Source organism: Hypomesus transpacificus, chromosome 24 (genome assembly GCF_021917145.1).
Source record: "Hypomesus transpacificus isolate Combined female chromosome 24, fHypTra1, whole genome shotgun sequence".
NCBI classification, from domain to species: Eukaryota; Metazoa; Chordata; class Actinopteri; order Osmeriformes; family Osmeridae; genus Hypomesus; species Hypomesus transpacificus.
Window position 1 is genome coordinate 3,370,586 of NC_061083.1, and position 14,687 is coordinate 3,385,272.

At 47.7% G+C, this 14,687-nt stretch overlaps 1 protein-coding gene across 4 annotated transcripts; it reads right to left on the bottom strand.

Moving 5' to 3' along the window:
* Positions 1-649: 649 nt before the first annotated feature.
* specc1la (sperm antigen with calponin homology and coiled-coil domains 1-like a) lies at positions 650-14,602 on the bottom strand. 4 transcript variants are annotated; one of them, XM_047048288.1, is made up of 16 exons: positions 14,411-14,602; positions 11,276-11,441; positions 11,014-11,146; positions 9,305-10,923; positions 8,832-9,039; positions 8,383-8,456; positions 7,851-8,026; positions 7,545-7,708; positions 7,227-7,363; positions 6,164-6,254; positions 5,239-5,328; positions 4,858-5,017; positions 4,647-4,749; positions 3,578-3,694; positions 3,389-3,448; positions 650-3,239 (listed from the first exon to the last, which is right to left on the bottom strand). In XM_047048288.1, exons 2-16 carry the CDS (start codon positions 11,402-11,404, stop codon positions 3,150-3,152), a joined length of 3,351 nt encoding a protein of 1,116 aa, XP_046904244.1. In that variant the 5' UTR covers positions 11,405-11,441; positions 14,411-14,602; the 3' UTR covers positions 650-3,149. The 4 variants fall into 4 exon arrangements, with proteins under 4 accessions (XP_046904244.1, XP_046904243.1, XP_046904242.1 ...); XM_047048287.1 differs by having other exon boundaries at positions 5,239-5,325; positions 7,527-7,708; XM_047048286.1 differs by having other exon boundaries at positions 7,527-7,708.
* Between the last annotated feature and the right edge of the window lie 85 nt (positions 14,603-14,687).

Genomic DNA, 14,687 nt, shown 5'->3' on the forward strand with positions numbered 1-14,687 from the left:
GGTTGTAAATCTTTTATAATAGCTATGTGAAATATTGGGAGGGAGGTCTAAAACCAAGACATATTAATAACTTTTCTCGTCGTATTACGGAATATGAAATCGTTTATTAATTTTCAATGGCAAGCCAATTAGTTAAAAAAAAAATTTTTTGATAACAATTATCTGAATGGCAACTGCAGTCTGGACTCTACATTTCTTCCAGAGTAAACTAGCCTTACTGAAAACTTAGTTCTTACACTTTTACAGTCGTGTCCAAAATGCTGCGCGTTACACACAGAACTGCGCAGTTGCTCAGACGTGATGATGGATATGGCCCTAGAGGAGACTGACGTTTAGTGATTTGCAAGTTGCAACTAAAAGTGTGTATATGGTTTTCCTGAAGTCTCTCTCATGTTCTTGGGAATTAATGTGAAACATTCTGAGCTCTGTACGACAAAGGTCAATGATTACCAAACTGCTGAACAGATTTACCCTCAATAATCTAGGAATTTCCTCTATAGCCTATCCAGAGCCAGAGCGAAAGATTCTTGCTATGGCTCTGATCCTACCTAAGGAAATCGATTTTCGATTCATTACTTGAACAAAGACTGCTGTGTGCCAAATCTCAACAGCTCTTGTACTTTTGCTTCATGAAATACACTATTCATCATCAGTTGACGTCACCCTTTTATTTGGTATAATCTTATGATCCTGATGCTGTAATTAGAATGTATCTATCTGTATCATGTGTACAAAATACATTCTTGTTTGAAAGTTTATATTGTGAACAGATCATGCGATTCTCTCCAGTCAACTTGTAAGGTGAGACAATATTGATAAAATAATAACAATACTTGTTAGAAATGCAACATAAAAAAGACCAAAAGCATTTTTCAATCCATTATTATTTATAAGTGAAGAAGAATAAAGCATTATAAATACAATCGGTTGGGTCTTTACATTAACTGATTATCATAATGTGCTTTACAAGACTTTCAGCCCTTCACGTGGTCGCGATCATTTCTTTGAAACAGAAATAAGAAAAGCTAGTTCTAGTACTTTCATTCTGTATCCAACTGTTAAAGTATAACATGAATAAAGTAACAACAAGCAAAAGATAAATGTCTTGTAATAATAAAATAAAGAAACAGGCTCAGTGTCTCTAGTAAACAGAATATAAATGTAGTGGACCCGTACAATGTTTTTCCTTTTAGCTTTCACGTCATAACTGTTGTCAAACAGCACAGCAATAAACTAAAGAAAAGGCAAGATGCAGATGTGATGTTACTCGGGGCAGTGGTACATAAAGACGTTGTGATATTTCCCTTGATAGTGGCTTCATGTCAACATTAAATGAACTTCTTACTGGATCATCTTGGCTTTGCTAACTGTCCATAGTACAATAGCAGGCTTGGGCTCTGTGCTAATAAATCACTTCATATGAGCCTTCTGGAACGCAATGTCCACTGGAGCTTGATCAAGACACATTCCCCTCTTTATGGCAGAGATACTTCACATAACCTTATAGCTGATAGGAACGTTGAATATAAATTTTAAGGACTGCTGTGGTAGGTCAACGCAAAAAAAATGCATTCGTCATCCTTATTGTTGTTGTTGTTGAGAGAATTCTGTGCAACATACAGTTAAATGATCATGAGAAAGACATTTAAATATCCATACAATCATGTAAATGATCATTTTACACATTAATTGTGTTTTGTCTTTTTTTTTTTTTGGTGGTGGTGAGGTGGCTTGGCAAGGAGTCCAGAGTGAATGTGCTTTTAAATAGTGTTGACGTTCCAAGGTTTTTAACATCACATGTGAAAAAGGCAAATACCACATCTGCATGACAACATTTGCAAGTGTGTCTGTGGCGTACAAAGGTAATTATTTTATGAAAGAGATCAGTGCAACATTATTGTAGTAATTTCACATATGTCATGATAAAACTAATAAACTTATACTATATTGGATTATAGAAGCCACACTAATGAATACGAATTGTTTGCCTCTTCTAATCCTTTATTTAAACATAACTCTTGGTGGTATAATGTAAACATAAATTGGCGTGCTCTGCATATATTTATTTGAACAGGAAATTATTAAACTAAGGCGATAGATGATAATATATCATAAATGAAATCTGACAAATATGAGTTGATCTGATATGTACAGTTAACTCTGTTGTCATTGGCAACAGTTTTAAAGTTGTCACACTTTCTTTCAATTACTTGGTTGTTGGAGCAAATAGAAGAAATACAATCAAACTACACATTACTGAGCATAAGCATAAGATGACACAGGCCTTCCACACAATTCTACGGAATTTAGGAGAAAGTGGGGAAAAAAATAAAAGCTATCCCATATTGTAGTGTAAGGACACTCCTTCTCCTTTTAGAGGTAGAGTCCAGTTCCTAAGAACTACAACTTGAGTGTAAAAGATGATAATGTTCCTGATAAATTGATCCCTTTACAATCTATAGTACAAGCTCACGGTGTTTATAAACCAAACTCCAGAAAGGCTATCCGGACAGGCACTTCTGCCATCAGAGGCACATTTTGCTGACGGAACTCATGGGTCAGGAAGACTTCAAAAGTAAAATATCCTTTTTTTTCTGGTCTCCATACTAAAGCAGATCACACATAGTAATCAGATCAGCGTAGAAAAGCATCTTGGCTGAGACAAGTGGGACGAAGCCAGGGTCGGAGAAGAGGAAGCAGGGTAGGAAGGCACTGGGAGTGGGGGTGACTGCAGCATGGCCCTGGAGCTGGAGAACCACAGGAGAGTGCCTCAGCTCGGCTCTCCGTTCAGCACTGGCGCTTGACGTCACCCTATATATGGCAAACCCTAAAAGAGGTCTTCAAGTGCCCTCGGGCGAAGCTTCCGTCCCTCTAAAGATCTAGAATGTTCCTATGTACACAGCTCCCACCCCACGCTCCGGAGGATAGAGAACTAGTTCAGTGATTCTTGAGAGGCTTCTCCTCCGCGCTGAGGAGGGGCATTAAGACGAGCGTGGAAGACGTGGAACGTAGCTGGGGGGGGGGGGGGGGGGGGGGGTGTCGGGGCGAGAACGCCCCACAGAGCTGAGGTTTCTGAATGACATGCTGGGGTTGAGGTGATGGCTTGCCTGCGTGGTGGATCAGGATGCCCTGGGTGCCCGAGGGGGCCCTCAGGTCTCAAAGTACTTGTAGATGGCTGTGACGTAGGTCATGACACTCTGCCAATCAGGTCGCTCCGTGTGGACCATCTCATTGATGTCCTGAAGTAGGAGAGACATTTAGCCATGGCTTGCTAAAACTCCAGTACCATCTGAATGTAGAAGCATGCATGTGCTGACGAGTTTCACAACATAATACATATCATTTCATTCCAAAAGTGACGGTTTCTCGCTACTCTTCTCATCCTTACCAGAGAAGACTTGATCCCAACACTCTCCGCAGCCTGGAAAGCTAAAGTGAAGTTCCGCCTCTGCAGACACGTGAAAGAAAGCACATATTCAGACACACTGTACAGAAGGCCATAAGAACAGAGCAGTATAACGTGGTCGTAAAGCAGGCCTAAATCATCCATGGCTCCGCTGGGAGGCCGTGTGCTTGCCTTGTCCTGGCTGCTGAGCTCCTGGTAGGGGATGTGGGCGGGCAGGTAGGTGTGGAGCACAGCGCAGAAGGCAAGGCCGTCATTCCAGCTGCTGCTGAAGTTCGTTATGTCGATGTTCTGAAAGAGATCGATCGCGATGAGTTCACAGTAGACGCGTGTTCACATTGTGCTTGTTCAGTGGGTGCTTTTGTGCCAAAGTGGCGTACAACTAAAGCACGCTTAAAAAGCACAAAACTGTTTAAGACGAGCGATGCACAACAAGCTGTGCGGACATGTTAGTACATGCAAGCATGGAACCAAGGTCTTATTTCGTCAGGTTTGTTTCCCCTCCTGAGCAAACAGCTTATCCGAATGACCTAGTTCCTCTATCAAGAGACGTGTGGATCAAGTGACAGGTGATTGCTCTTATTGATTCATTAATCAATTAATAAGGAAATGACGCATCTGGAAGCACTATACATTCTCCTGTTTATTCATTTTTTATTTCCTGGCAGGCATCCCTTAGAAATACTGTTCCCTCTAAACAACATGTCTAACTTGTCCCAGCTGTTTCGACAGGTCATCGGTTCCCACTACAGTGTGAATCCATATGTACTGGGCGTCAGCACTTCCTGCCAGACACGGGTCTCCGTTAAACAGGACGTGCCAAATTTGGCACACTTCCTGGAGATGACCACCATAAACTGGCTACCGTGGCGACCATTCACTCCCTACAGTCGCAAACAAACAATAAAAGGGACCACCTCGAGACCGTGACGGCGTAACGTGTCGATAATAAGCTAATCTAATAAGTAAAGATCTATTCATTAGAGGTAGGATCAACGGCCCATGTTAATCCCCTCCGAGGACAAAACGTCCAGAGTTTGTTTACAGTGATGCTGTAGGGGACGGTGAGCCACTCCTATGAAGACCAAATACAGCGGTTCTCATGACAACATCTATTATGGTTTATGATGATGATGGTGGTGTGACAGACAGTGAGAAGGAGGTAGAGACAAAGCTTTGACAATCACTTCTAAACAGTTGGACCAGAGCAGACCCCCAAACACGTGAGCGAGCGTGAACTTACCTGGTACCCTTCGGTCTTCTTCTGGCACCACTTGAGGAGAGCGTTTCTCTTGGAGCCTCCGTACTCCCTGGCCAGGGCAGCCAGGGGGTCCTTCCTCTCCTCCCTGGACACACAGATCACACAGGAGCCCTGTTTGAGCGTTTGACCTCCACGGCACGTTACCGTTCAGTGTCAGGAAGGGTGAAGCAGGTTGGAGGGGGTGCGTTCGTACCGGAGGCGGCCACGTGCGGTGGGGGTCACGGAGGCCGTGGGGGAGGAGGTGGATAGGGAGAGTTGGGAGGAGGCCGAGGCCATGGCCATCAGAGAGGACGAGGAGCCCCCGTCGGAGGCCGAGAGCTCCCTCTTCATCTCCTCGCTGCTCCTGCGGGACACTGGGCACAGCACAGCACCACACATGTCCACAGTTAGACTAACCCAAAGCAGAATTCTTGGAATTTCCTCTTCAGGATCAATAAAGTGAACCGAGTCGAGTTTACTGCGCTGAATGCTCGGGGAGTATGGAATGCGTCTGGATGGCTGGCTGCTTCCTTTAGTTTCTGGGGGAAATGACATCAGCTAGTGTCATAGTTGGTAGCAGGAACTCGTATCTGACCTGACATGGCCTTAGAGGCATCCATGTTGGAGACCCTCTGGAGAGCAGACGGAGGGCGGCTGGCAGACGAGCCCCTGAGGAGATGCTCTGCTATGAGTAGAAAGCACACGAGAAAACAAAACGTTGCAAGAAAAACACTGCTTGACTACTGTAAATGCTTCTCAAGGAGAGATTCTATTTAGGGGGTTAAGCACCATTCCAAACCCCACTGTGAAGGAAGCACCATCAAGGGTTTGTTTCCCATTAAGGAGGACGATCCATCACAATACAGTGAAAACATTATAGGCTATGGCCAAAACTGCACGTTCACAGAAAGCTCGTATGCATAAGGGGACCCGTCCAAATTGATTTCAATGACCAAGGTTTTGAACAAGCATGATATATCTATTTATGATTATGATGATTTGTTTATATATTTTTTTTTTTAGCTCTACACTTTATCACTGTGTACTGTACTGCATGGAGAGCAATATGGATATTTACATCCCAAATTCAATCGGGAAGAGGAAGGATGTTAAAATATCCCAAACGTGTTCAATAACACATTTTTAACCGTCTCACTAATGATGAGTTCACCCACTGCAGGCCCCGATCGTTGTTACCCATGACAACTCCAATCAGGGTCAACACCTCGCTGAGTCCACAACCCCCTGCCTCCAGAGGTCACACTGTCCCCCCTCCCCAACAGACGGCCGATGCCTTGGACACAGCAACAAGCCTCTCAAACCGCCTGTGAAGACCTCAACAACAGAAGCCTGCGGTCTGTGCTGTCCAATATTCCAGCCTCTAATGTAGTAAACGGGGGGGGGGGGGGGGGGGGGGGGGAGGGTAAATGGGGTTTGATTCAAACCATGTCTATTTTTGGAGCCTTTTTTTCTTTTCTTATTTTCCCGGAGATGAGCCTGAAGGTTTACTGAGGCCTCACCTGGCATGCTGACGTCTGTGTAGCTGGGCCTCTTATCACTCAGACAGGAGAGGGGCTTCGGAGCAGAGATGGAGCCGCTGATGGAATGCCTCTGTAAAAGACCATCCCAGGCTAGATTAAAAACACACGCACACTCCAGTAGCAGGTGTTTTCAGACAGGAAGCAGTTCAGACGGCAATGTGTTTTCATGCAGGACGTGAGGTCATAGAGGGGTGAGGAAAATAAGGACTTGAAAGCAGAAATAAAGATTTGAATGAAAATTGAATGAGGAGACTGGAATCTGGTCCCTTCAGCTCTGAAGACAGGCTTCCCAACATGGAGGCTTCTTATCAAACCTACAATAGCTGCAGTCTACCTCTTTTAGTGGAACTATTGACTATCTGTACTTTCTTTACTAATTTCACGTTGAAAACGATGTCTGCTATTGGTTAAAGTCTTGGTGGTTGCATGTCTGAACAGTGTGCCTCTCATCTTTTTTTTGTACCAGAACTATCCCCCGGGGACAAGAAACATATATTTTTATCAACTACAGACTGTATTTGGTCATGAAGAGACTAATTAATCTTACATTTTTAAGTGATACTGATTTCTCAGGATATGAGGTTTCCTCCTAATAAGTGTAGGGAAGTGTGGAACTGAATTTGGAACGAGAGAATATATCTACAAACATGACATATTTTCTTGGAGAATATTCATGAATCTGTAGTGACTGTAAAGAATGACAAACATTTTTCCAGCGAATGTACAGAACGTGAGCAGGCAAGTGGCTGTCAACTGTGACAAACTGCAAAAGCCATAGGAGGAAGGGCTTTCTGTGGAACACTAGAGATATATAAACACACAGGGATATGGTGAGAACAGGAAGCGTGTCCACTTTAACCCCTGCACTGCCACCCAAGTGACAACACCAGAAAAACAACGCCAGATTCCTGGCACCACATCTGTAGTTTGGGAGAACGAGTCAACCACACATATTATTTATGAAGAAATAAATATATCGACGCAGATGTCGTACATAGAAACACATGTTTCCATCTATAATCTAGGCCTCCTGATGCCATACCTGTATGGGAGAGATGGCGGCGGCGGGGGTGGTCTTCATGGGACTGGGGCTGAGCGGGGTGCGTGGGAGGGGGGCAGCAGGGGGCGCGGGGGCAGCGGTAACAGCAGCTACAGCAGCAGCAGCAGCAGCCACCGGACCTGCAGTGGAGCGCAAGACCAGAGATGAGTGAAAACGGCCCCCCAAAAAATCGCTAAGATAAACGCTCCGGTTTTCCCCAGAGGTAAAACCGTCTGGGTCGATTAAACCCTCCATTTACCCATCGAATGTGTTAAGGTGAGAAAAAGGGGGGTCATATCTTACACTCGCACTGGGGGGTACCTTGTGAGGCACTGTCGAAGCTCTTGATGAGGGTCTTGACGGTGGGCGAGGGCTCGGAGGAGGTGGACGAGCGCCGGCTCAACCCCATGCCCTGCCTCAGGGCGGCCAAGTCTCTCTCCACGGCGTTCATGTAGTTATACACCCGGCCCCTCTCCTCATCCTGCCTGGGGTACACCCACAGGCACTCAGTACTCACACACTCGCATGAACAGCTGCAAACGTGCATTGGCAGATCCCACCACAAGCCGCTTGGTTTTGGATCGAGTGAAACGCGTGAGACAATGGATGACAGGGGTGGAGCCTTACTTGCGGTTCTTGACCTCGTCCAGCTCCTTGGCCAGCTTCTCGTTCTTCTCCTGGGCCTCGTGGAGCCGGCGCCGCAGGTCTCCGATCTCCTCCTGGGCTTCCGACTTGATGTCATTAGCGATGACAACGGCCGTCTGGAGATCGGCCTGGAACTGACGCCACTCCGCCGACTCCTCCTGAACACACACACAAACACACACACACACAAGTAGGTAAAGCTGAAACACATTTCGGATGTACAGTAGAAGCATATGAAAAAATCCAAAAGGGGTTCTAATGGGGGTGTGGTCAGATGGCTGAGTGGTTACGGAGTCGGGCTATTAATCAGAAGGTTGTTGGTTCGATTCCTGGCCGTGCTATATGACGTTGGGTCCTTGGGCTTCACCCTACTTGCCTTGGGGGAATGTAAGTCGCTCTGGATAAGAGCGTCTGCTAAATGAGTAAATGTAAATGTAATATAAATTCTATGGGTAAATGGCAGTCCCTAACAGGACCAGACCCTAGTGTGGTGTTTCATGCGGGGAGCGCTCACCCTCAGTCTCCTGTGGAGAATCTTAATCTCCCGCTCCATGTCATGTCTCTGGTCCTGCAGCTTCTTAACAGAGTCTAGAGGAGGAAACACACACGCACAGCTGAGTTCATGTGAACGGGCCACGGGATAAATTCACACACAGCACAGGAAGACAGTGAGAAGATCTCCCTTAAAACAAACCCAGGCATGATAGAGACAGGGACCTCTGAAGCAAGGGGTTACGAAACAGGACATTGTTATTGTTTAATTGTGATAAACTCCACTGGAGTTCATGGGGTATTATAAGGAGGAGTCATGCTTTTTAACTAAATGAATTGACTTAAGTCATGTAAACATTTTTTTTTTCTTTCACTTTCCCGTGTGTGGGCACTTTAGAAAACTCTAGACCGCCACCATGTGGCCAGAAGTGGAGACTGCAGCACTGGATTTAAAAAGCCAATCCCACTCACTCTCCAGGTCGGTGATGATGAGGTTGTCGTGGAGTTTGACGGCTCGGTGCTGCTCCACCTCGTCCTCCAGCTCGAAGATGGTCTCCTTCATGTCGGAGACCTCCGTCTCCTTCTCCTGCAGGTCGCCGCGCTGCTTCTCCAGGCCCCGCTTGTGCTCGGCCATCTGCATCTGCACCTGTTCCTGGAAGGCCCTGTACTCCCCATCCAGCTGCAAGCACAACACACCGGAAGAGAGAGGGGGGGGGGGAATCCATCGTCCGCTGGTTAACTAATGAGGCCCCTCAATGGATTCTCATTCCGTATCCGCAGTGGGAAAAAATGAATTTTCGTGACTGCGAGAATGTATGGTATGTGTTCTGTGATTAGATGTGGGCTTCGCTTTGACATTGAAATCTGTGGAACGCTGCTTATAGATCCCCCCCAAAGCACTGAGGGAAGCAACACATGTCTGTCTGGTTTGCAGTTTGACCCACCTTGTTAAGGGTGTCCTGTAGCCTGGTGACGTCGGTCCGGGCGTGGCCCAGGTCCTCCTGCAGCTTGGTGGCCCTGCCCTCCGCCTGCTCCTTGTCCACCCGCACGCCCTCCAGAAGTTGGCAGATGTCATTCTTGTCCCCCTGGTTGTGGACCGAGTACAGCTCCGCCACCTTCTGTCTCTCCTGGTCCAGCTGGGCCCGGCAGCGGTTGAGCTCCACCTGGTCGCAGTTCACCGCCGCCTTGTACTCCTCCAGGGCGCCCACCATGGCCTTGCGGTCCTGCCGCTCCGACTCCATGATGCGCTCCATGTGGTGGTTCCTCTCCTTCAGGGCGCCGATCACCTCCTGGGCCTCAGCGTTGTCCTGCTCCGCCATCTTGAGCGTGTTGCTCAGGTGCTGCTGCACGCCCAGCAGCTGCTCCCGCTCGAAGCGAGCGTTCTCCGCCAGGTCCACGTAGCGCTGCTCCAGCTCCATGTAGCGGCCGCTCTTGATGTCCTCCTCCAGGGCGTAGGCCAGGTGGTGCTCGTCGAGCAGGGAGCGGAAGTACTCGATCTGCCGGCCGTAGTGCTCCAGCTTGTCGCTCTGCTGGCACAGGGAGTCCATGAGGAGGACCTTCTCCTCGCCCAGGCGCTCGTTCTCCCCGTTCAGCTCCTGGGTGATCTGCTGCAGGTCGGCCAGCTCCTGGAGCGTGGCCTGAAGCTCCTCGGCGGTGCAGTGCTGGTTCTCCTCCATTTGGTGGATGCGCTCCGTCAGGCAGGCCACCGACACCTCGTCGCCGCCCCGCCGCGAGCGCTCCCGGCCGGGCGCGCCCTCCGACTCGGAAGAGGAGGAGGCCCCGGAAGGGGCGTCCAGGGCGTCGTCGCTGGAGGTCACCGCCTGGTAGACCTCGCTGGACTCGCTGTCCAGGTTGTCCGCCGAGCCGCCGTGCTGGTGGCCGGTCAGCAGGTCTTCCAGGGAGCCCGGAGCGGAGCCCTCCACGGAGGACGCGAGCGTCCCTGTTCCCCCGCCGTCGCTGTGCCCGCTTCCCGCCACCAGATCTGGGCTCAGGGAGGGGTAGCTGAAGAGCTTATCGGAGCCGTCCAGCCTCTGCTCCAGGGAGAAGCCAAGGGCGTTGAGGCGGTCCTTCAGCATGCGGTTCTCGCTCTTCAGCAGGTTGAGCTCCTCGCGGATGGCCTGGTTCTGCTCCTGCAGGAGGAGCAGGGTGGACTCCACGTCTGCCGCCGTGATGGCAGAGCCCTGGGGCTTCTCCTCCTCGCCCGGGCCCTCTTCGGGGGTCGTCTCCTCCAGTCCCAGGCCCAGTTGGGCTCGCATGTCCCTCAGCTCGCTACGCAGGTGCAGGATCTCCACGTCTTTGCTCTTGGCCAGGCCCAGCAGGTCCGTTACCTGGGCCTCCAGGGCCACCTTGTCACTGATCTGGCTGTCCGATTTAGACTTGTTCATGCGGGCTTCCGACTCGGGCGGCGCATGGCCGCGGGAACGCTTCCCCTGCGCAGCATCCCCTTTCCCCGCCCCGGACGCTGACTGCTTCTTACTGGCCGAAGTTCGTGAAGTCCGTAGACGCTCCCGGGATGTGGCCGACTCCTTGGACACCGAGGATGTCGCACGCTTATTTGAGGCTCCTGGTGGGAGAAACAGAACATACTGTGTCATAGACAATAGCATGACTATAGCTAGGAAAATAATGCTAAAATAGGAATGAAAATAAGTACCTGAAGTTTTCGGTTTCTCTGGGTTACCGGCACTGGTTCCGGTGGATGCTGTCCGCTTGCTCTTGGTGACCGTGCTGCTAGGTGCAGGAGCGCCCCCAGCCATGGCTGCTAACAGATCGTCATTGCTTTTTACCTTGAAAAACATAACATACTCCACAGACTCAATACAGCCCATTATACATAGAAAACCAAAACAGGAATTGAGTTACAGGGGGAGGGGGGGGCGGTGGGAAAGGTGTTTTGACTCAAACGCCAGGTGAACCTTAGAAAGCGGTGGTGCTGAAGAGGTCTTGGCAGCAGCCTTGGCGGAGGCTCCTGTTGCCGCACCCTCGGTCTTCCCTCGCTCGCCACTCGGAGCCTTACTCCCCACCGGCCGGCCTGTCCTCTTCATGCTGGGCTCTCGGCTGCCGATACATTTACAGCTCAGTCTGCAAAGAGGGAGGAATGATACACGTGTCAGAGCGCTGAAGACTGAAAACTTTTCCATCGAGGAGGGATTCTTTCCATTTTCATAACCCTATAAAAACATGACAGGATCCTAGGCTGCTGAAGTCTGGGAAACTATGAGTGCCTCAATCTACCTGGAAAGCTGTCGACCTCCACTAGGGGTCATTCATGATCCAGCTATGAACTGGATCTTCACTCTGCTCAAAACTCCACACCCTGACAGGGAAAAATGTGTTTATCAGCTTACCTGATGTAACGATGGGGCCAAGAAAGGAAAAAAAATCTATGGGAGGTGAAGTGCTTTAACAAAATGTTGCTTTGGTTCAAGTCAGGGAAACGAATACTGTAGCTTGTTTAAAAATGCTTGCAAGACACCTAAGGATTTCTGATATGGAACAAATGGACAGCCACAGATTAAGACTCATTACCTGAGGTGTTTAACACTTTTCTCAAATGGTGGCTCTCAGTTCTTATTTCAAATTCTCAAGCAGTGCTTGAGATGGGGAGGGGCAGACGTCTGAGTGATATCTCTCAGCTGAGTGATATAAGTGCTGCCTATTCTTCCTTGAGAGTCAGAGGGGGAAGCCTAGCCTGCTGCTACTGCTGGGAATTCAGCATTTTTATAAAACCACTGTATTGACAGCTGTGAGTGCTCATTAGAATTAAGACCAAGCAATGCTTCGTTAAAAAGAGGAGGACAAAAAAAAACACCCTAAAGATTCTATCGGGTTAAAGCTTCTGGAACTGGGGGGGAAACCATACTTGGACTGGAATTATGAGATGTTTCCAGAGATTGTTTAACAGCTCCCCCTTGTCTACTTAAAGCTCACGTAAGCAGTCGAGGGGCTCAGCTTGTGAGGAGAGAATGTGGCTATACTGGCTAATGTCTCTCAGATGCCTAGGCTATGCTGTGCTGTAGCCTGGCAGTTCCTGTGGTGGGGAGGTGCCTGTTTATTCAGACCCCCCATAGAAATATGCTAAGTGTACACATTCCCCAACAGCCTGAGATGTAGACAGAGACTGCATCGTGTAACCTGACTAAATGGTAAAGTGCAGAGCAAGCAATGATAACACATTGGAAAAAAAAAAGACCACCAGTGTGTGTTTGTGTGTGTGTGTGTGTGTGTGTGTGTGGGGGGGGGGGGGGGGTGAGGGGCCCTCATCCCACTCTCCTCTGTTTAGAATGTGCATGGTGTGTTGCCAAACACTGCCACATGCTGACATGAGCACTACTGCTTTCAGAACGCAGCTCAATTCTGGTTCAAAGCATCCAAAACACATATCTAACCCAGGTGGCAGCCCTCTTTTTAGGAAGGGCTTTGAATGAGAAAGGAAGGTAGGGGCCAATTGTGTTAATAAGACTGGACAGTCTTAACTTTTCAGTCTATTCGCCCTGTTCCCTACAGCACACATCAGATCACAAAACCAACACCATGCATTTTCCAAATCTAAAAAAGGTGCCATTTGATCGCATCAATTCCTAGAACTGCAAAAGTCCCTTGGATCTGATCCCAGACCGATCTGCAAGACAGGCCCCCCGAGTGCTTTGCTGTGAATGTGAAAAAGCCAGGGGAAAGAGAGGTAGGGGAGACGTAAACAGTGAACATTTCAACCCTTCTCTCTCATTCTACAACAAGCCCCCTCCCTGTTCCTCCTCTTCCTTATTCAGTATGCTTTGACTGCGGGGAGTCAGTTCCTTTCCATAACACCAGTTTCCTGTGGCATACTCCTTGAATGAGAAGCTCACAGGGGTGAACCATGACAAGGCATCAGTGAGTGAGAAAGAGCAGACAGTGTAACCTCTGAACTGAAGTCGAAAATATCCCTTCCAGCCTTACAAAATGCCCTAACATGGAACGCTCCAAGCCATCATGAAATCCTACAATTAATAGCTGATAAACAATTTAGACATAAACAAGCTTATATTTTCCTGTCATTATTAACCTTTGGTTTCTAATGTTTTGTTTTCCAAGAGCTTGAGATTTTTGAGTAAAGCAGTATGAAGCATTTTCCAAATGTAGGCTGGGGAGGGAGAGACAAGGAAGAGTAATTACTATTGCATAAGTCACATTCTCTGGACAGTGAATTGGAAGGACATTCTGTAAAAATATTGTTGCAGTAGAGTTAGTCAATTTCAGAAACAGAGCCTGCAGTTAAACTCAAGAAAGACATACAGACTCACTTTCAGTACATTTACATGCCTACCCACATGTTTTAAACAGCGAGTGTACTTTGTGTGTTTGTTTAAGAAACAGAGGGTCAAACTAATCAACATTTAAAATTGATTTTCAAATATTTAGCTCACGACATGTTAGAAGGCTAAACGTAACTTGTAGCGAATGCTAGAAGGAAGGGATTAATGTTACTTTTTGTTTGTAATTGTAGATAGTGCTAGCTCCATCTATTTCACAAACTAATCTTGGCATAATTTCCTATGGACAATGCAAAATTTAAACTGTTGGTTGTATGGATGAAATACCAACATGACCGAAACGCCTGATTCATAACCTGCTAATATAGCTAACCTAACTAGGCACTGCAACTGATGAGTAGTATTACTACTTGCCTAGTAGTAGTAGACTAGTCCTAATGGTTTAACAGTAACACAACGACTGACAATGTAGGGTGGGTAGCTAGCGAGTGTTACTAGGGGTTAGCTGCAGCGATCCGGCTAGGGCTATAGTACCCAACTAGCCGGATTGTAAACCATCCCTATCGTAAACAAACGTGTAGACATACATTTTCATGTAATTCGGAGGTATCACTAATTGATCTGGGTAGCTTGGTAGGTTAAGGGTTTCACTCATGCTGTACTCGCTTAGCTTGCTAGTAGTGCTAGCCTAGTAGCCTAGCCAGCAACTTCTGACTGTACTGAGCTATCTTATCATCCCACTAGGGTCCGATCTGAAAATCCCTTGGCTACAAATTCTTATTTCACGAATATTCATACCTTGAGTTCTTCTATATGGTCCCTCTTGATGACTAGCCAGGCTATATAGTTTCAGTTGACAGTTTGCCTTTGTAGCCGGTAGCTAATGTTAGTTCAAGGATTCTCGGCATTCCCATTCCATACTCCCTTCCCGTTCAGCATCCATCCAGTGCAACTCAGATTCATGCCTCGCCTCGGTATTCCTCCTAGACGAAGGCTACCTACCTTGTCTAGACTAGAATCATAATTATGATGTATTCTACACCCACAAGAACCACCTTTTTCTGTATCTGACAAG